This window comes from Mustela nivalis (genome assembly GCF_964662115.1).
Source record: "Mustela nivalis genome assembly, chromosome: 2".
Lineage (NCBI taxonomy): Eukaryota > Metazoa > Chordata > Mammalia > Carnivora > Mustelidae > Mustela > Mustela nivalis.
In genome coordinates, this window is record NC_139021.1 from 84083941 (window position 1) to 84105479 (window position 21539).

The 21539-nt window shown below is 38.9% G+C and overlaps 1 protein-coding gene across 3 annotated transcripts in view; it reads left to right on the forward strand.

The window, feature by feature from the left end:
* Nucleotides 1-21539, forward strand: part of LOC309858912 (transcription elongation factor A protein 1) — a 97587-nt gene that overhangs the window by 47248 nt on the left and 28800 nt on the right. Inside the window, exons 1-2 of one of the 3 annotated variants that reach the window (XM_082719242.1) lie at nucleotides 9150-9497; nucleotides 19021-19083. In XM_082719242.1, the coding sequence (XP_082575368.1) occupies nucleotides 9435-9497; nucleotides 19021-19083 (126 nt within the window). In that variant the 5' untranslated portion in view covers nucleotides 9150-9434. Of the gene's footprint in view, nucleotides 1-9149; nucleotides 9498-11521; nucleotides 11626-19020; nucleotides 19084-21539 lie in introns of those variants that run through there. The other 2 variants (XM_082719243.1, XM_082719246.1) reach the window with 2 other exon arrangements.

Here is a 21539-nt window from a genome sequence, read left to right on the forward strand (position 1 = left end):
TCTCTGTCTGCCTGTGCTTGCTCGCTTTCTCTCCCTCTATCACTGGTAAATTTAAAAAAAAAAAAAAGATGGTGGAGGAAGAGAAGACCCTAAGTTTGTCTGGTCCCTGGAATTCAGCTAGATAGTTATCAAATCATTCTGAACTGGTACGAAATAAATCAAAGATCTGAGAAAAGAGATGCTGCAATTCTACAAATAGAAAAGCGATCACTTTTTGGAAGGTAGGAGGTACAGGGACATGAATCTGGGGCAATATATTGGAGGATAACATGGGGAGGAGCCTGGTTAAGGAGGTCACCACAAAGCATTATAAACAGTGGAACACAAAATCAACTTTTAAAAGTCTACTGGGGTAGGGACTTCCCTGGCTCAAAGGTGCTGAAGTGGCAAAGTGGGGCAAAATTCCAGGTGAGAGAGCATGGTCCACGGTCCCGGAGGGCACAAGAACAACGGGCCTACCTGAGTGCAGCAGAGTTCCCAGGCATTGGAGAAGGAAGCTGGATGAAAATAGTCTAGGCACAGCTTTCTGCTTGTTGTTGCCAGAATCTGTGAACTGCTGCACAGTTGGGTGACCACTCTCTGGGCAGGGACCCAGCAAGAGGCAAAAGAGTGGTGAGACTTCCCCCACCCCCACTCCAGGAGAAGGGCAAGCCTTTGTATCACAGAAGTCTGTAAAGTTTAGAGAGTGGAAACTAGGTTCCATGTGTGAGATAAAAGTGCTGTCACAGGCTGGATGAACACAGAGTTTAGACAGAAATCAGGGAGACAAGAGTGAGTGACTGCTTTTCTGTGAGGGCTCACTAAAGAGTCCGGGGCACGAACTTTCAGTACGGCAGCTAGAGATGGTGTGTTGCCATTTTCATGTTTCCAATCTGTGCTGAAAGACATCAGGGAGCAAAAGAGCACCACATAGTGCATTCCTGAGCCACTTACATGGAGCCTGGCCCTCCAGCAAGGGGAGTGTGATTCCCCTGGGGAAAGACACCAGAAAAGTAGCACAACAGGCCCCTCCCCAGGAAGACCAGCAGGAACATCTGGCTAATACCAACTTTACCGATCAAATAAAACTGCAGAAGTCCAGGGCTAGGGGAAATCAGTATATAGCATGCATGGTTTTTTTTTATTATTATTTAGTTTTTCAGATTTTTTTTCAGTTATTTCTTTCAATTCTTTTTAAATTTTTATATATATGTTATATATATATAGATTATATTTGTATATTTTATAATATAAATACATATATTTATGTATTATAAAAGTATATTTTATATGTATTATAAAATATATGTATTTTATGTGTAAATATATTTTATATATGTATTTTATGTTTCCATGTTGTATTTTATTGTAGTTTTGTATATACATGTTTTTCTTCCCTATTTTGAGATCTAGTTTCTTTCTTTTTTTTTTTTTTTTAAAGATCATATTTATTTATTTGACAGTGAGAGAGAGAGAGAGTGAGAGCAGGAATATGAGCAGGGGGAGTGGAAGAGGAAAAGCAGTCTTCCTGCCAAGCAGGGAACCTGATGCAGGGGCTCCGATCCCAGGACCCTGGGATCATGACCCGAGCCAAAGGCAGACATTTAATGAATGAGCCACCCAGGCACCCCCCAGATCTAGTTTCTTTTAACAAACAGACCAAAACACACCAAGGATCTGGTATATTGTTTCATTCTGTTTTACTTTTTTCTTTTATTATTATTATCTATTTTACTTGTTTGATTTTTTCTTATTTTGTTTTGTTTCTATTTTCTTCTGGTTTGTTTTTTTCTGGTGGTGTTATTTTTGCCTTTTCTCTCACTTTCTTTTATTCTTTTCTGGACATAATGAGAAGACAGAGAAACTCACCCTAAAAGAGAACATGAGGAAGTACTCCCTGCCAGAGATTTAATCAATATGGATATAAGTAAGATGTTGGAACTAGAATTCAAAACAAGATACTAGCTGGACTTGAAAAAAAGCATAGAAAGCACTAGAGAAACCCTTATTATAGAAATAAAAGAACTAAAAATCTAATCAGGCCGAAGTTAAAAATGCTATTATTGAGATGCAGTAAGAAATGGAGGCTCTAACAGCTGGGATAAATGAGGCAGAAGAGAAAGTCAGTGATATAGAAGACAAAATGATGGAGAATAAGGAAAGTGAGAAACAGAGAGAAAAACAACTACTAGATTATAAAAGGAGACTTCAAAATCAGTGATACCATAAAGCAAAAGAAAATTCAAGTAATAGGGATCCCAGAAGATGAACAGAGAGAGGGGGGCAGAAGGTTTTTTGAACAAATTATAGCTGAGAACTCCCCTAATCTGGGGAAGGAAACAGGCATTCAAGTCCAGGAGAATCCCCCTCAAAATCAGTAAAAACAGGTCAATACCTCAGCATATAATCGTGAAGCCTGCAAATTTCAGAGATAAAGAGAAAAATAAATGAATAAAATCTTTAAAAAAAATTCTTTCTCCCAATCTGTGTCTGAACTTTTCATTCTTAAGTGTCTTTTATTTTATTTATTTTTTAAATGTTCTTTGTTTATTTGACAGAGGAAGAGATAGTGAGAGAGGGAATACAAGCAAGGGGACTGGGAGAGGAAGAAGCCGGCCCCCCGCTGAGCAGGGAGCCCAATGTGGGCCTCGATCCCAGGACCGTGGGATTATGACCTGAGCAGCAGGCAGATGCTTAACAACTGAGTCACCCAGGTGCCTCACCAGCAAATAAACTGAAGCAGTAATCAGAAATCTCCCAACAAGGGTGCCTGGGTGGCTCAGTTGGTTAGGTGTCTCTCTTTGGCTAGAGTCATGATTTCAGTGTCCTGGGATTGGACTGAATGTCAGTCTCCCTACTCAGCGAGGTGTCTGCTTCTATCTCTCCACTGCTTCTCATCCTGCTTGTTCTCTCTCTCTCTCTCCCTTTCAAATAAATAAAAATCTTTTTAAAAAATCTGCCAACAAACAAGGGTCCAGAGCCAAATGGCCTCCCAGTGGAATTCTACCAAACATTTAAAGAAGAATTAATACCTATTCTTCTAAAACTATGGGTGGCTCAGTGGAGTGGGGCCTCTGCCTTCGGCTCGGGTCGTGGTCCCAGGGTCCTGGGATCGAGCCCCACGTCGGGCTCTCTGCTCAGTGAGGAGCCTGCTTCCTCCTTTCTCCTCTCTCTCTGCCTGCCTCTCTGCCTGCTTGTGATCTCTGTCTGTCAAATAAATAAATAAAATCATTAAAAAATAGAAATGGAAAGAAAACTTCCAAAATAATTTTATGAGGCCAGCATAACTTTGATCCCAAAACCAGAAAAAGACCCCACTAAAATGGAGAAATACAGACCAATATCCTTGATGAACATGAATGCAAAAATTCTCACCAAGATACTATCTAATGGGATCCAACAGTACATTAAAAAGATTGTTCACTGTGATCAAGTGGGGTTTATTCCTAAACTGCAAGTGTAGTTCAACATCTGCAAATCAATTAATGCGATATACCACATTTTTAAAAGAAAGGACAGGTACCATATGATCTTCTCAATAGATGCAAGAAAAAAAATTTGACAAAACATAGCATCCTTTCTTGATAAAAACTCTCTGTGGTGTAGGGATAGAAGGAACATATCTGAATATCATAAAAGCCATCTAAAAAAACCACAGTGAATATCATCCTCAATGGTGAAAAACTGAGAGTTTTTCCTTTAAGGTCAGGAACGTGACAGGGATGTCCACTCTCACCACTGTTGTTCAACATAGTACTGGAGGTCCTAGCTTCAGCAATCAGACAGCAAAAAGAAATAAAAGGCATACAAGTCGGCAAAGTAGTCAAACTTTCACTCTTCACAGATGACATGATACTTTATGTAGAAAACCCAAAAGGCTCCACCCCCAAATTGCTAGAACTCATACATGAATTCAGCAAAGTGGCAGGATATAAAATCAATGCAGAGAAGTCATTTGCATTTTTGTACACTAACAATGAGGCAGAAGAAAGAAAAATCAGGGAATTGATCCCACTGACAATTGCACCAAAATGCATAAGACACCCAGGAATAAATCTAACCAAAGACATAAAGCATCTGTACTCTGAAAAGTATAATACGCTTATGAAAGGAATTAAAGAAGACACAAGGAAATGGACAAACATTTCATGCTCATGGATTGGAAAAACAAATATTGTTAAAATGTCTATGCTACCCAAAGTAATCTTCACATTCAATGCAATCCTTATCAAAATCCCATCAGCATTTTTTCACAAAGCTGGAACAAACAAATTTTTATGGATCCACAAAAGATCCCAAAGAGTGAAAGTAAAGTTGAAAAAGAAAGCCAAAGCTGGAGGCATTACAGTTCTGGACTTCAAGCTGGATTACAGAGCTGTAATCATCAAGAAAGTATAATACTGGCACAAAAACAGACACATAGATAATTGGAATAGAATAGAGACCCCAGAAATGGACCCTCAACTCTACAGTCAACTAATCTTTTGACAAAGTAAGAAAAAATATCCAACAGAAAAAAATACAGTCTCTTCCACAAATGGTCTTTGGAAAATTGGACGGCCACATGCAGAAGAATGAAACTGCACCACTTTCTTACACCAAACACAAAAATAATCTCAAAATGGATGAAAGACCTAAATGTGAGATAGGAATCCATCAAAATCCTAGAGGAGAATACAGGCAGCAATTTCTTTGACCTCAGCTGCAGCAGCTTCTTGCTAGACACATCTCCAAAGGCAAAAGAAACAAAAGCAAGCATGAATTATTAAGGACTTCATCAGGACAAAAAGTTTTTCCACGGCAAAGGAAAGAGTCAACAAAATGAAAAGGCAACCTACAGAATAGGAGGAGGTATTTGCAGATGTCTTATCAGATAAAGGACTGGTATTCAAAATCTTTAAAGAACTTATCAAACCCAACACCCAAAAAACAAGAGACCTAATCATAAAATGGGCAGAAGACACGAACAGACAATTTTCAAGAAAGACACACAAATGGCCAACAGACACATGAAAAAATGCTCAACATCACTCATCATCAGGGAAATACAAATGAAAACCACAATGAGATACCACCTCACACTGGTCAGAATGGCTAAAATTAACAACTCAGGAAACAACAGAGTTGGTGAGGATGTGGGGAAAGGAGACCCCTCTTACACTATTTGTGGGATGCAAACTGGTATAGCCACTCTGGAAAACAGCCTGGAGTTTCCTTAAAAAGTTAAAAATGGAGCTACTATACCACCCAGCCATTGCACTACTAGGTATTTATGCAATGGATTTGAAGGGACACATGCCCCTCCAATGTTTATAACAGCAATGTTCACAATAACAAAATTATGGAAAGAGCCCAGATGTCCCTTGACAGATTAATGGATAAAGAAGATGTGTTATATATACACAAAGGAATATTACTCACCCATCCAAAAGAATGAAATCTTGCCATTTGCAAAGACATGGATGAAACTAGAGGATATTATGCTAAGTGAAATAAGTCAGAGAAAGAGAAATACAAGATTTCATTCATATGTGGAATTTGAGAAATAAAATAGATGAATATAGGGGAAGGGAAGGAAAAATAAAATGAGATGAAAACAGAAGGAGACAGATCATAAGAGACTCTTAACTACAGAAAAGAAACAAGAGTTGCTGGAGGGGAGGTAGGTGAGGGGATGGGGTAACTGGGTGACGTGCATTAAGGAGGGCACTTGTTGGAATGAACACTCGGTGATATATGCAACTGATGAATCACTGAACTCTACTTCTGAAACTAATAATACACTAAATGTTAATTAAATTGAATTTTAATAAAAAAAATTAAAAAAAAGAAACCGGGAGAATAATATCTCAATATGAGTAGACAGTGTCAACAATAAAGAGATAAAATTTATGAAAGGTTACCAAACAGATATCTGAAACCAAAAGAACAATAATTGAAATGAAATTTCACTACAAGGAATCTACTAAATTGGAGCAGTTAGGAGAATCAGTAGACTTGAATTTAGAACAATTGAAATTAGCTGGTCTGAGGAGCAGAAAAAAAGAATGAGGAAAAAGAATCAGAGTCTATGTAAGTTGTGGAAAACTATTAAGTGTACCAACATATACAAGATGGGAGTCCTAGAAGAAAAGAGAGAAGGAATCCATGAAGGAATGAATGGCAACTTCCTTCACCCCGGCACCCACCAAATTTAATGGAAGTTAAGAATTTGTACATCCAAGAAGCTTAATGAACTCCAAGTAGAATAAACTCAAAAGACATACACATTCAGTCAACTGAAATCAAACTGTCAAAAGACAGAATTTTTTTTTTTAAGATTTTATTTATTTATCAGAGAGGCGGGGGGAGAGAGCGAGCACAGGCAGACAGAATGGCAGGCAGAGGCAGAGGGAGAAGCAGGCTCCCTGCTGAGCAAGGAGCCCAATGTGGGACTCCATCCCAGGATGCTGGGATCATGACCTGAGCCGAAGGCAACTGCTTAACCAACTGAGCCACCCAGGTGTCTCCAAAAGACAGAATTTTGAATGCATCAAGAATGAAGCAACTGAAAAAAAAAAAAAAAAAAAAGGCAGTTCAATGCCAGTGTACTTCCTTGATAAAGGAAGTCCTTCAGGCTGAAATGAAAGGACATTAGACAGTAAGCTGGAAGTCATATGAAGAAATAAAGAACACCAGTAAAGGTACTTACTTAGGTTAATCTAAATGCCCATATTATTGTAATTTTGGCTTGTGACTTCTTTTTCTTTTCTACCTCATTTAAAAGACATGCATAAAATATTAAGTATAAGTCTATGTTACTAGGAATACATTTTGTAAAGATTTAATTTGTGAGAACTGAATAAAGGGGAAAGGACAGAGTTGTATAGTAGGAAAGCATTTGTATACTATTGAGGATGAGTTGGGGTTATTAAAAAGAGAATGCTATAATTTTAAAATGTTAATTGTACTTTCAGAGATTATGAAGTTGGGCAGATACTGGCCAGGCTGAGGATATTGGATTTCACTGCCCTCTTAGCTCCTCCACCCTTCTTTGGAGCAAAAAAGGAAGGGAGAATGGAGTAAAAATGGCATACTAGAAGAAATCAATCACAGAAGAAGGCTGGAATGGAGGAACTGAGGGAAAAAAAGGTATAAGATATAGGAAAAAAGTAGCAAAATGGCAGAAGAATGTCCTTAACTAATAATTATCTTTAAAGGATAAATTATTCAATTTATGAATAATTGAATTTAATAATGATTGAACAATAATTTGAAAATTATTTGAAAAGCCCTTCACAGAGAAGCAGGCGGGGGCGGGGGAGCAGGCTCCCTGCTGAGCAGAGCGCCGGACAGGGGGGTTGGATCCCAGAAAGTTGGGATCATGACCTGAGCAGAAGGCAGAGACTTTAAACCACTGAGCCCACGCAGGCGGCCCATGCCTTTTTTTTTTTTTTTTAAGCCTTTTAAGACATTTATTTATTTGACAGAGAGATCACAAGTTACAAATTACAAAAATCAGAACAATATCTCAATATCAGAAGAAAGTATCAACAATAAAGAGATAAAAATTATAATAAGTTAACAAAATAGATATCTGGAGCTGGAAAAACAGTAATTGAAATGAAAATTCACTGTAGTTGAATTGCTCCATTCTCACTTCCTTTTTTGCCTATATTAAGTTATTTTCTTAGTGGTTACTCTGGGGATTACAATTAACTTTTTATCAATCCATTTTATTGAGGGGCTTCTGGGGAAACATTAAATGACTAAATGACTAAATGAGATTTACGTCAGGAGTTCAAAGAATGGTTCACTATAAATAAATCATGCAATGTTAATACAATGAAGAAAACATCTGATGTGATTATGTCAACTGACACAAAACAACGTTTGACAAAATTTAATAACTATTCACGATAGAAATGCTCAACAAACTACTGTGTTCGACTTTCTGAGTCAGGAAACAAACCAGATTGGGTCTTGGTTCTTGAGCTTACAATTTGTCTTTTAAAAAAGGGACGCTTGGGGGGCGCCTGGGTGGCTCAGTGGGTTAAGCCACTGCCTTCGGCTCAGGTTATGTCTCAGGGTCCTGGGATCGAGTCCCACATCGGGCTCCTTGCTCGGCAGGGAGCCTGCTTCTCCCTCTGCCTTGCCTTCCACTCCGTCTGCCTGTGCTCGCTCTCTCTCCCCCTCTCTCTCTCTGACAAATAAAATCCTTAAGAAAAAATAAAAAGGGGACGCTTAAAGCGATCAAATCCGTATTATAAATTCTTTTTTTTTTTTAAATATTTATTTATTTATTTGACAGAGAGAGACCACAAATAGGCAGAGAGGCAGGCAGAGAGAGAGAGAGAGAGAGGAGGAAGCAGGCTCCCCGCCGAGCAGAGAGCCCGACGCGGGACTCCATCCCAGACCCCGAGATCATGACCTGAGCCGAAGGCAGCGGCTGAATCCACTGAGCCACCCAGGCGCCCCAAATCCGTATTATAAAGATTTAGGGAGACTGGGGCAGTTCTGATTTTCACTGTAGCCGCCTCCCACAGAAAAAGGGCTCGGGATTTAACTGCCCCCCCCCCCCTTTTTAAAAAGATTTTATTTATTTATTTGACATACGGAAAACACTCGTAGGCAGAGAAGCAGGCGGGGGCGGGGGAGCAGGCTCCCTGCTGAGCAGAGCGCCCGACAGGGGGGTTGGATCCCAGAAAGTTGGGATCATGACCTGAGCGGAAGGCAGAGACTTTAAACCACTGAGCCCACGCAGGCGGCCCATGCCTTTTTTTTTTTTAAGCCTTTTAAGACATTTATTTATTTGACAGAGAGATCACAAGTAGGCAGAGAGGCAGGGGGAAACAGGCTCCCCGCCGAGCAGAGAGCCCGATGCGGGGCTTGATCCCAGGACCCCGAGATCCTGACCCGAGCCGAAGGCAGAGGCTTTAACCCACTAAACCGCCAGGCGCCCCGACTTGACTGCCTTTAAAGACCGCCACGGTTTCGCTCTCCAAAACCGCCTCGCTTCAGAGATTGGTGTGTTTCGCAGAATCTGAAGCTCACCCTGGGCGGCGACTGGGCCGGAGGCGCACGCGCGGCAAAACTCGGCCCCGCCTCCTACAGACTTTTACAACGGCCTGGCAGGAAGCCCAGCCACTGGGTTGGCGAGTCAATTCATTGACAGTGCCTCGGTCGATGCCGGTCTGGCGGGCGCCTTGGCGCGCGGCTTCCCAGCGATCGGCTGTCGATTGTCAGTGCCTGCATGGTGCGCGCGGAGCTCGATTGGCGCTGTCTGCGGGGGCGGAGTCGCTATCGCTGCCACAGCCGCCGCTGCCGCGGGCTTGGTTTGTGAGGAAGGGCTTAGGCCCAGGCCTGCTGTGGTGGGCTAGCCCAGGTGCTGGGCTCTTGTCCTGCCCTCTTCTCAGCTCCAGCTTCGCCCACTTCCCGACCTAAACGGGCTGGGCACGGGAAGACTTGCGGGAACCATGGAGGATGAAGTGGTCCGCATTGCCAAGAAGATGGACAAGATGGTGCAGAAGAAGAACGCGGTGAGCGAGGCGGGTGGCGCGGGCCGGCCGGGAGGCCGGGCGGCTGGCCGGGGCCGGGCGCGTCAGGCCTCGGGCCGGGCTCTCGGGAGTTCTCGGCCCGCCCACGCAGGCCCTCTCTGCGCGGGAAGCCGGCGTGGACCGGACCGGCGTCCTGGAGAGGGCGTCGGGGAGAAGGCAGCGCGGCCTGCGGCGGCCGGCGTTACCATCGGTTCTTGGTACTTCCAAGTCTCTCCTTGCTAGTACAGCGTAGTACATCTAAGGGGGCATTCTCTTACTTTAAACTTGAGGAATTGATTGATTCGCTAATTACCTCTTCAGTTTGGCTTAAGAATTGACGAGTGTAGAAAAGCCCTTCACAGTTTGAAAGAATTTGTTCTCTTTTCCGTGATCGCTGCCTCACAACTAGAAATAACATCACGTAGAGGTTTGTGATATGTTTTAGACATCAAACTGGTAAGTTAAGTTTTTTGGATTTTTTTCGAAGAGTAAACATTCACTTGATTTATCTCGTCTACGCTACAGGTTTAACAATGAAAAAGGTAGAGAGTCTGCTAGTGCGCTTGGCAAGTCGCTAAACGTTTTTAAAACCTGGATATGGTCAGGTGCTAGTATGTAAACAGCTAAGATGCATTTGGCCCCATGTCATTGCTGGGTACTCTAAGTGGTTTACAGTTAATACCAGTGGCATTATCTTGTTATTGATAAAGTGTTTATGTAAACATGTTTTCTTTGTGGCTGATGTTCTGTATTTTTGTCTACCGGTGTGTGCTACTTTCAGTCCTCTGGTTCAGAGTCAACTGTTTTCAGTTGCGGCTCCATGATTGTCTTCACCTGAATCTGTGCCACGCTGCTCAGTACGTCAGTATCAGCCTACCTGAAATAACTTACTCCTGTCTGTGAAATAAATTCCGTATCAAACTAATGTGAAGGAGAAAAGGGTTGCTCTGATTTGTACAGCGCTTTAACATGAAAAAGCATCTGCAAACTTCTTTTGAGACTCACAGCCATTATCGTGTACCTATTTTTCAGAATAAGAAACCGAGCGAGATTAAGTAGTTCACCCACTTAAAAGTACTGTGCAATTTGGATTAAGCCACGACCCAGGTTTTCTACTGGACAGCATTCCAAAGCAGAAAATAGTGTTAAACAATGAACTTTTAAGACTTTTGTACGTAGTCTGTTCCTCTTTTTTTTTTTTTTAAAGATTTTTTTTTTTATTTATTTATCAGAGAGAGAGAGGGGGAGAGAGCAAGCACAGGCAGACAGAGTGGCAGGCAGAGGCAGAGGGAGAAGCAGGCTCCCCGCTGAGCAAGGAGCCCGATGTGGGACTCGATCCCAGGACGCTGGGATCATGACCTGAGCCGAAGGCAGCTGCTTAACCAACTGAGCCACCCAGGCGTCCCTAGTCTGTTCCTCTTTTAACAGGTGCATTGCTTAGCATGTAATTTCATACTCTGTTAATCAGCATTTGCAGTTTTGGCCTTTTAAAGTATTTCCTGTTTGTTTTCTATTCCAGACATTCATTACCTTTGCCATTTATTTTTCTCATTGATATAGCCTAGCGCAAGTGATGAGATCTGATTATTTGATAAGCTGAACATTTCTGTTACTTTGTTTAAATTGGAAAGTTTTTTTCTTTACCTGGAGACATCCCTAGATTCACACAGTAGAACCTCAGATGGGAAAAGGGCTTTTGTTGGGTAATTTTTTTCTCTAACTCAGGCTATAATGTGTATCCATTAATCATGTAATGCATTAGCTGTTTGTTTCCTTTCCTTGTAATAGGTGTTTCCTAAAAATGAGTAATTCCTTAGTGGATAAGTATGGAGAAGATCAGTTTGCATTTATTTGCAGTTCTCAAGGTATAAAGGAGAATGAGGATAAACTCCACAGATACTTGTCAAATCTCATGTATCTGATAGTTCAAAACTTGACCAATATGGAAACTTGCCCCTCAAAAAGAAAGATAAAATTGACTGGCTCTTTTATGTTTTTTTCTTCTCCCTTTTCCTGTGTATCTTACAGAAATTCAAATTGGCAAATGAAATAAAGAGAAGGGGAAGTGGTCTGAATGACTCTCCCTCTTTGCCTTCCAAAGCACATCAACCCACAAATAGCTTTTTAAGAGGTCAGTAATTTCACAGAGGTTTTTCTGGGGTTTGTAGGATCATGGTAGATTTGTTTCTCCCTGTGTGTGTGTGTGTGTGTCTGTGTTTCCCAGATTTTCTCTGTGAGCTTTTAAAAATATTTTTATACTACGAAAAAGTAAACTTTCCTTGAAAAATTGTAGTTTTCCTCTTGAATTGGCAAGTTTAGGTGCTGTTATTGCATATTTTGTTTCATAAAGCATAGGTGTCACATTTAAGTAATAATAAAAACAGCAACCATTCATTGAACTATTATTCTGAGCCAGGCATTCAGCTGAGTACTTATGCCTGGGACAGTTTTACATGATAAGTAATACCCCATTCTAAAAATAAGGAAATTATTTGGAAACTTAAGTTAATTGTCCTAAGCCAAATAGCTAGAAAGTGGGCAGATGAAGATATGAATCTAAATCTGTTTTGCTCAAAGTGCTACTCTTTTCAAGTGCAGTGTCTTTCGAAGACCCTTTTTTTGGAACCTTGTATGGGTACAGTTAGGTGAATATAAGACCAGGAAGTAAGGGTATTTGCTGTTCTTGGGGAAGCAGCTTGCCCTAGATATCCAATCAGTATCCTGACCCTAGAACTATCCAGAATGTTGCACTATGTGTATACTTGGTCTTAAACAGTATTAGCAGTTTTATAAGTGTATACTCTGAGGTTTTGATGAACCACATAACTTAGTTTCAAATTTTCAAGTATTAACTGCTTTTTAGGTCATTTTAACTTTTTTTAAAATTAATGTCATTTTGACTTGATGTCAGTAAGCAAGTCTGACTCCTAATTTGAGTTCAAATCTTGACTCTTCTGAACTTTAACAGTATGATCTTAGGCAAGTTCCTTAACATTTCTAAAACCACTTGAGGTGGTTGTGTGTGTGTGTGTGTGTGTGTGTGTGTGGTTTTTTTGTTTGTTTTTTGTAGTAAACTGGAGATAATATAGTAAATTAGATGAATCTTCAGAGTCCTTAAGATATGGTAAGGGCTAAAAAACCTTGTATATTGTTTTTGTAAAGGATTTATTACGTGATTTTAGAGGAGTAAGGTAACTTAGAATTTTCAGATTCATGGATTTTGTCAGTGGTGTTGAGCTTTGTTTTTTCTTCATTGAAGGCTCAGTGTTGAGTAGAATTAAATTGTTGGGAGAGAAATTGAACTTAGATGTTAGAAATACTAGGAACTGGGATACTTGGAATGTGTGAATTTCTAAGTCTTATAACTGGGTTGAAGAAAAAAATTTTGGTTTTCATATCAGGGTTAGATTAATTAGTATATATTGAGATTTAGAATGACTACACAATTTTTTTAACAGCCTTATTGAAATACACAGTACTGTTCTCCCTTTTAAAGTGTACAATTCAGTGGTTTTAGTTTATTCACAGATTTCTACAGCTATCACCACACTATCTAATTTAGGAACACTTTCATAACTCCAGAAAAGAAACCTGTACCCATTAAGTGGTCTCCATATATCTGTGCTACCACCACTGCCCCCACCCCACCAAAATGTTTTCTGTCTCTATGGATTTACTATTCTGGGCATTTCATATAAATGGAATCATACAATATGTATTCTTTTGTAACAGACCTCTTTCACTTAGTGTTTTTAGGATTCCTCTGTGTTACAGCAGGTATCAGTACTTCATTCCTTTGTATTACAGAACAGCACTACTGTACTGGTGGGGGTATCTTGCATTTTGTTTGTCATTTGATGGACATTTTGGGCTGTTTCCATTTTTTTGGTTATTATGAATAATGCTGCTTAGAATATTCTTGTACAGGTGTTTGTGTAGACATATTTTTTTTTCTCTTGGATATATACCTAGGAGTAGAATTGCTGGGTTGTATGATAACTGTGTTTAACTTTTTGAGGAATTGCCAAACTGTTTTCCAAAGTTGCCGCACCATTTTACATTCTTAACAGCAATGGATGAGGGTTGCCACGTCTTTAATCAACACTTGTTATTTTGTCTTTTATGATTATAGCCATCACAGTGGATGTGAAGAGGTAGCTCATTGTGATTTTGATTTGCATTTCTCTGATGACTGATGATGGTGAACGTTTTTCACTTTTTGCTGGCTATTTTTGTATGTTTGGGGAAATGTTTGTTCAGATCCTTTGCCCATTTTTAAATTGAGTATTTGTATTATTGAATTGTAAGAATTCTTTATATTCTGAATACTAGACTCTTATCAGAGACAGGATTTGTATATATTGTCTCTCATTCTGTGGGTTATCTTTTTACACTCTTTGATAGTGTCTTTTTGAAGTTCAAAAGCTTTCATTTTTTATGAAGTCAAATTTATGTATTTTTCCTTTCATTGCTTGTCCTTTTGGTTGAGAATAACTACAAATTTGAGATGATATAGTAAAATTATAATTACTAGTTTATAGTGATGTTGCTGAGCCATAATAAAAATATTTAGTGTTTCCTTTTTTTTTAGATTTTTTTTTAACAACTTTATTTATTTATTTGACAGAGATCACAAGTAGGCAGAGAGGCACGCAGAGAGTGAGAGGGAAGCGGGCTCCCCGCTGAGCAGAGAGCCCGATGTGGGGCTTGATCCCAGGACTCTTAGATCATGACCTGAGCTGAAGGCAGAGGCCTTAACCCACTGAGCTACCCAGGTGCCCCTTAAGATTTTCCTCATGAGAGAGAGAGTGGGCACAAGCAGGGGGAGTGGGAGGGAGAGCGAGAAGCTGGCTCCCTGCTGAGCAGAGAGCCCAACATGGGGCTTGATCCCTTGTCTCTGGGATCATGAACTGAGCCAATGGTGACGCTTACCCAATTGAGCCACCCAGGTATCTCTGGAGCTTTTATTTTAAAAACACATTCATACAAACACAAATACCACCCAGGTACCCCTCCTTTTTTTTTTTTTTTAAAGATTTCATTTATTTGAGAGAGAGCATGAGAAAGGGGGAGTATCAGAGGGGGAAGCAGACTTCCCGCTGAGTGGGGACCCTGATCTAAGATTCGATCCTGGGACTTTGGGTTCATGACCTGAGCCGAAGGCAGTCTCCTAACCAACTGAGCCACACAGGTGCCCAGTGTTTCCTTTTTAAATAGAACCTTAAGTTTTTAAATCTTGGAATCTCCTAATTCTGAGGTGTTTCAGTTGATTGAGCTTAAATAATGCTCACTTAAAATGCTGGCTTATGGCTCTTTGAGGATATTGTTATGATGGGGGTAGATATATTTTTATTTCTTTGTACATCTTATCAACCATCTCCTGTGTGTCAGGTACTCTATTTCAATACTTCATAGTGTTATGTTACTCCATTTGACCATTTTAACTGTTTTAGGTCAGTGTATTATGCTCTCATACCTACAAAGAAGCTGAAGCTTGGAAAGGGTAAACAACATTCCCAGGATCTTATAATTAGGAAATGGCAGTGTGTGGATTTGAATTTAGATCTGGGGTGTGTGTGTGTGTACATATATGTATATATATATCTCATGTTCTTCATTGTATATTCTGTGTTGCTTCCTCTTCCTTATGTCTCCTTGAGGAGAAGGATGTTTCTACCCTATATGAGCTTGTGTATGCTGAATGCTCAGTACAGAATTGAATACCATATTTTGTAAAAGTACTTGTTTCTGATGATAGTACCAGCCATGTAATAAAGTCATGTTATAGCTGTTTATTATTCAGCCAGTCTTGTGAACTAAATTTGACTCTGGAAGATAAGGTAGAATCTTTCTTTCTCTTGCATCATTATCTGTAGGAGATGCTGCAATCTAATAGATTTGACCTTTAGAGGCAGGTGATGATTGGGGAAGGATAGAACATAGTTTCTTGTTCGACAGTGCTATTCACCCCAGCTCACGGATTAGAACTACTCCCAGTGGACCTATGAAATGGAGAGAACAGTGGTGTGAGGGTCAGGAGATTATAGTTCTTATTCTTTACCTATCAGTTGGCCAAGTTACTTTCCTTTTCTGAGTTTGCTTCTTTATATAATTTAGGGTTTGAAGTAGATGCTCAAAGATTTATGTTTATTTTAAATTCCCTGTAGTCAGAAAGGATTTCTGTCTTGCTCATTATCATATCCTCAGAGTTTCGTATACAGTTAACAAGTATTTGTTGAGAAGCGGTAAGTGTAACTTGACAGAACTGGGTAGGTCTCACCCTTTTTAGTTAGTAATAATCATATGACTGTGGAAGTTTCTAAATTATCTGGGTTTTCAGTTCCCCTTCTGTAAAATGATTACCTGCTTCTATAGGGTTTATTGTGAACATGAAATAATACATATATAAAGTATTTAACAGTGCTTGGCACATAGTAATATTCAAAGAAGCTTTTGTCATTGAATTAATATATGATCATCTGCTTTTGCCTTTTTGCTCATTCAGATCATCATATTTATTTCTTAAAGAACTTTGAGATATCCATCTTATTTGACTAGAGCATAATGTAATTATGAGAAAGGTCATAGTTTCATCCCATGAATATTATTTAGCTTTTTCTTCTTCCATAGCTTGTATTTCTGACTCCAGTCTCTCCAAAGACATCTGTGTAAAAGGAGAGTGTGGGGAAATTAATGCAAATCTATCTATTGCTTCTACTTGGAAAACAGCTTAAAACTTACATCACATTGCTGTTGTGTTAGAAGAATCAACTTTATACATGATAGCATTTTGTAAGTCTAAGGACTCCTAGAAGTGTGATTCTTTATCTTCCTTTCTAATTAATCCTAGGTAATGGATCAGAAAGTCCATGGATACATGGGTAGAAGAAAAATGTCTATGGTAGTTGCAAGATACAAGTCTACAATCTCCTAATCAAAACCTTTAGAGCCTGATATATTTGAGAATTCCTCAATTTTCAGATTTTATTAAGATAATATGATACATATATCATATATCCTAAGCGGATCTGGGCTGTTTCCATTAATCAGACATTAACATTTCTATAGTGAAATGTAGTATTCTCTCATGAAGTGGGATATATAGAACATAAATGACTTTACATATGTAAATTATATAGATTAGGTGTTGCTGGCAAATGAGTTTATTGAAAATCTGTAAGAAATCTTGATTTTCTTTTTAAAGATTTTATTTAATTATTTGACACACAGAGAGAGGGCATGGACATGCACAGGCAGGAGAAGTGGGAGAGGGAGGAACCTGATGTGGGGCTTGATCCCAGGACATTGAGATCACGACCTGAGCTGAAGGTAGATGCTTAACTGACTGAGCCACCCAGGGGCCCTGTGAAATCTTGATTTTCAAAGGGTTTGATTTTTGGATTTGCAGATGGGGGATTGAAGATCCCATTTCCTCACTGAGATGTCATTCCTGTAGAAATTCCTGATTACTAGTAAATTTAGTCAATGTTAGTTTTCTTATCTAGCAACTATATTTTTTCACTGTTTTTGGTTACCTCTAAATAAAAAGAATTTGTAGAATTTTAAAATCAGAAGGAATCTTTGAGCAGTAAATCATTCAAGTCCTTCATAATAACCTGTTTCATAATTGCTATTGAACTTGAGTTTTTATTTATGAAGTACTGAGTGAAATTAAAATGATAGATATGTTTATTACCAGAAGAAAAGTTAATACATTTTTATTTTCCACAGCCAACTCTGATGTCTCAATTTTAAATGGAAAAATTACATGACCGCAAGCCTCTATTCAATTTTATATTTAAGAAATTTGGTACCATAAGTTTCCATGCTTATTTCTTCCTTTGGGGTGCATAATGAGGGACGTTCTCTGGGGCTTTCTGTTTTCCTGGGATATGCTGTGTTTCACTGATTCATAGGCTGCCTAGTTTTCATATTTTAACATTGGAGAAAGTGGAATGAATTACACATATATTGTCAACCAGATGGTTCTTGGAATGTAGTTTCACAGGCAGAATATCAAACCCAGCATCAGCATTTTCAGTGTGTCAGTGGCTTAGAAGAAACTCTGAAAAACATTAGTGGAGTGCTTGTTCTTTGAACCTCAAGGAACCAAATGGTTGAAGAGCAGTGGGGTGAAAAACAACTAGCTCTACACACTTCAAAGCCAGCTAAGAGCTAATTTAGCTCTTTGATGGATTTTTTTTTTTTATGAAATGCTGCATTACTAGTGTTTTTGACACAACCTTTGGTGGGATAAAAACATATTATTGAATCTGAGTCAGTAAGTTATTCATAAGCATTAAGGACTCCAAACGTGACATAGTTTTAGAAACAACTTAGCCAATTTATTTTGCTTATATTTTTCTTTTATATATGTAAAAGGTGATACATGATAAAAATTTCAACTCTGAAAGAGTTAAAAAACTAGAAAACAGTGATAATACTATGCCATAGTTTAATATTTTTTCTTTATTAGTGGCATATAGACTAATGATGTGTCTAAATATAGTACAGTGAGTATTTGACTAAATAAAATATGACTAAGTGACTATTTTTAAAAATTTTTTAAAAATATGTTTATTTATTTATTTGACAGACAGAGATCACAAGAAGGCAGAGAGGCAGGCAGAGAGAGAGGAGGCTCCCTGCTGAGCAGGGAGCCTGATGCAGGGCTCAATCCCAGGACCCTGGGACCATGACCTTAGCCGAAGGCAGAGCCTTCAACCCACTGAGCCACCCAGGCGCCCCTAAGTGACTGTATTGTATGAAATATGATAAATTGGAATATTTGGCCATAGGTATAGGTGATGCTGTTGCTTCTTATTTCATTCCTTTTTAAGCTTTAGGTGGTTTATATAATTCTTCTAGGAGCCTTATTTTGTTCCATCTTCATCATCAACGTGCGAGCCTTTGATTCTAGATGGCAGTGGACAGGACTGTGAGCTTAACATCTTAATTCTGAGTTTTCTTTCAGATTTCCTTTTTCCTACTTTGTAAGAATCAGGTAGACAGCAGTGTTTTTGTGACAGACCGGGAAGATACAGAGAGACCTCAAGAGAATTCTAGTACAGATAGGTCCTTTCCCACTCTCCTTGTGTGTGAGTGAATGCTAGAGGTGCTGCAACATCTTTGGACCTCCATTCCCACTTTCTTGGGGTTGGCTCCTTAATGAGATAGGTGTTCTCTATGGAAACTTGGGATGTGTTATGTCACCATAGTAGGAAACCCAATTCAGATTTCTAATTGGGACACATAAATACTGTATGTAAAATGAACTTTAACAAAGCAGTACTTAATAAGTGCTGATCATAACCCAGTAAATGGATTTTCTATTTCTTTAATGAGTTACAACCATTATTTGGAAAACACTACCTCTCTTTCCTTTTCTCTCTTTTATAAATACACTATTCCCACATGAATAAGTGAGCCATAGTGAGTTGTGGATAGGAAAACATAAATTTAAATCTCTAGTTAGTCTTTGCTTTGTCAGCTGGGAAGTTCAATATACAATTATTTTGTTTTATAGGCTGGAGCATTGGATCTACTGAAGGAGCTTAAGAATATTCCCATGACCCTGGAATTACTACAGGTAGGTGCTAATCTGTTTCATGATTTGAATAGATAATTGTCATACAATACCAAAACATTTTTAATACCATTAACTTTTTTGTATTGTCCTGTTACAGTGTTCTGGGCTTTTTTAAAGATGGCAACATAAATCAATAATCTACTAAATTACCACTATAGAAAAATGTTGCCTTCCTCAAAAAGAATAAAACCTGAATCTCCCAAGTTTGAAATCTTATTGTGAAAGGGAAGTTGGATTCTTGGCCCTGATTTGATCTCCCTAAATCTCACTTTCTTGGTCTGTTACTGATAGCTGCTGCCAGCATGAAGCTAGCCTCTGGGGTACCTTTTAGTTGTCAGTCTTTATTTCTCCCCAGTTGTACCCCCTCTTCTGCCCTAGGCAAGCACTAATCAGTCTACCTTTTGTCTCTTTAGATTTACCTATTCCAGAGATTTCATATAAATGAAGCCATACATTATCTGACCTTTTGGTTCTGGCTCCCCCCCCCCCTTTTTTTTAAGTTTTTTATTTTAAATTTTAAGTGAGCTTAAATGTGGGCCTTGAACTCATGACTCCCAAGATCAGGAGTCACATGCTCTATCACCTGAGTCAGTGAGGCGCCTGTCTGGCTGCTTTTACTTAGCATAATCCTCAAGTTTCATCTGTGTTGTAGCATGTATTGGTACTTTATTCCTTTTTCTGGCTAAATAATCCTCCATTGTATGGATATACTACATTTTGTTTATCCATTTGTCAGTTGATGGGCATTTGGGTTATTTCTCTTACTTTGGTTGTTATGACTCTTGCTTTGCACATTCATATATAGGTTTGTGTGTTTCTGTTTCTCTTGGGTAGAGATCTGAAAGAATGGAAATGATGAGTCATAAGGTAACTTTGTGTTGAATATTTTGAGGACCTGCCAGACTGCTTTCCCAAGTGACTGTACAATTTTGCATTTCCAACAGCAAGTAAATGAAGGTTCTAGTTTATCCACATTCTTGTCAACACTTGTTATTGAGTATACGCATCTTAGTGGGTGTGAAGTGATATCTCATTGTGGTATTGATTTCCATTTTCCTAATGACTAATTATGTTGAACATCTTTTCATATACTTCTTAACCATTCATATGTTTTCTTTGGAGAAATGTCATTTCAGAACTTTTGCCTGTTTTTAAGTTGGATAGTTTTTTATTTTTTTTTTTTTTAAGATTTTATTTACTTATTTGACAGAGATCACAAGTAGGCAGAGAGGCAGGCAGAGAGAGAGGAGGAAACAGGCTCCCTGCTGAGCAGAGACCCCGCCCCGATGCAGGGCGCTGAAGGCAGAGGCTTTAACCCGCTGAGCCACCCAGGCGCCCCGATAATTTTATTTTTTATTAACTAATTTGTAATCGTTCTTTATACATTCTAGGTACAAGTCCCTTAGTCATATATAGGATTTGCAAATATTATCTCCTATTCTGTGGGTTATTTTTACTTTCTTAGTGATGTTCTTTGAAGCACAAAAGTTTTAAATTTTGTTGTAGTGTGATTTGTCTGTTTTCTTTGGTTGCTTGTGCTTTAGATGTCAAATCTCAAACAGTTACTTAACTCAAGGTTAACAAAAATTTATTCCTCTTTTTAGGGGGGGCTCTTTCCTTTAGTTCTCTGATTCATTTTGAGTTAATTTTCATGTGGTATAAAGAAGTCCAATTTCATTCTTTTACATATGGATATCTACTTGTTTACTTTTTAATATTCTTCTGTCTAATGAATTATCTTGACATCCTTATTGAAAATGACAAAAAATGGAAGAGTTTATTTCTGGGTTCTTAAGTCTGTTCGATTAATTTGCATGTCTCTCTTTATATAGGACCACGTTGTCTTGATTATTGTAGTTTTGTAGTAAGTTTTGAATTTGGTAATTGTGAGTCCTTCAAGTTTATTCTTCAAGATTGTTTTGGCTATTCTGCATCCCTTGTATTTCTGTATGAACTTTAGAATAAACTTACCAGTTTCTAAAAGTCTTTTTTTTTTTCTTTTTAAAGATTTTATTTATTTATTTGACAGAAAGAGAGAGAGATCACGAATAGGCCGAGAAGCAGGCAGAGAGAGGAGGGAAGCAGGCTCCCTGCTGAGCAGAGAGCCCGATGCAGGGCTTGGTCCCAGGACCCTGAGATCATAACCTGAACCGAAGGCAGATGCTTAACCCACTGAGCCATCCAGGCGCCCCAGCCTATCAGTTTCTACACAAAAGGCAGCTGGGATTTTAGTAGGGGTTGCATTGAATCTATAGTTGGATTTTATTAGTATTGCAGTCCAAACATTTAAGCCTTATGATCCATGAATATGGGATACCTTTCTATTTATTTTGGTCTTTAATTTCTTTCCGCAGTGTTTTTAGTAGCTTTATATTTTTTTCCTTTAAGATTTAGTGGCTATTGGGGCACCTGGGTGGCTCAGTGGGTTAAAGGCTCTGCCTTCGGCTCAGGTCATG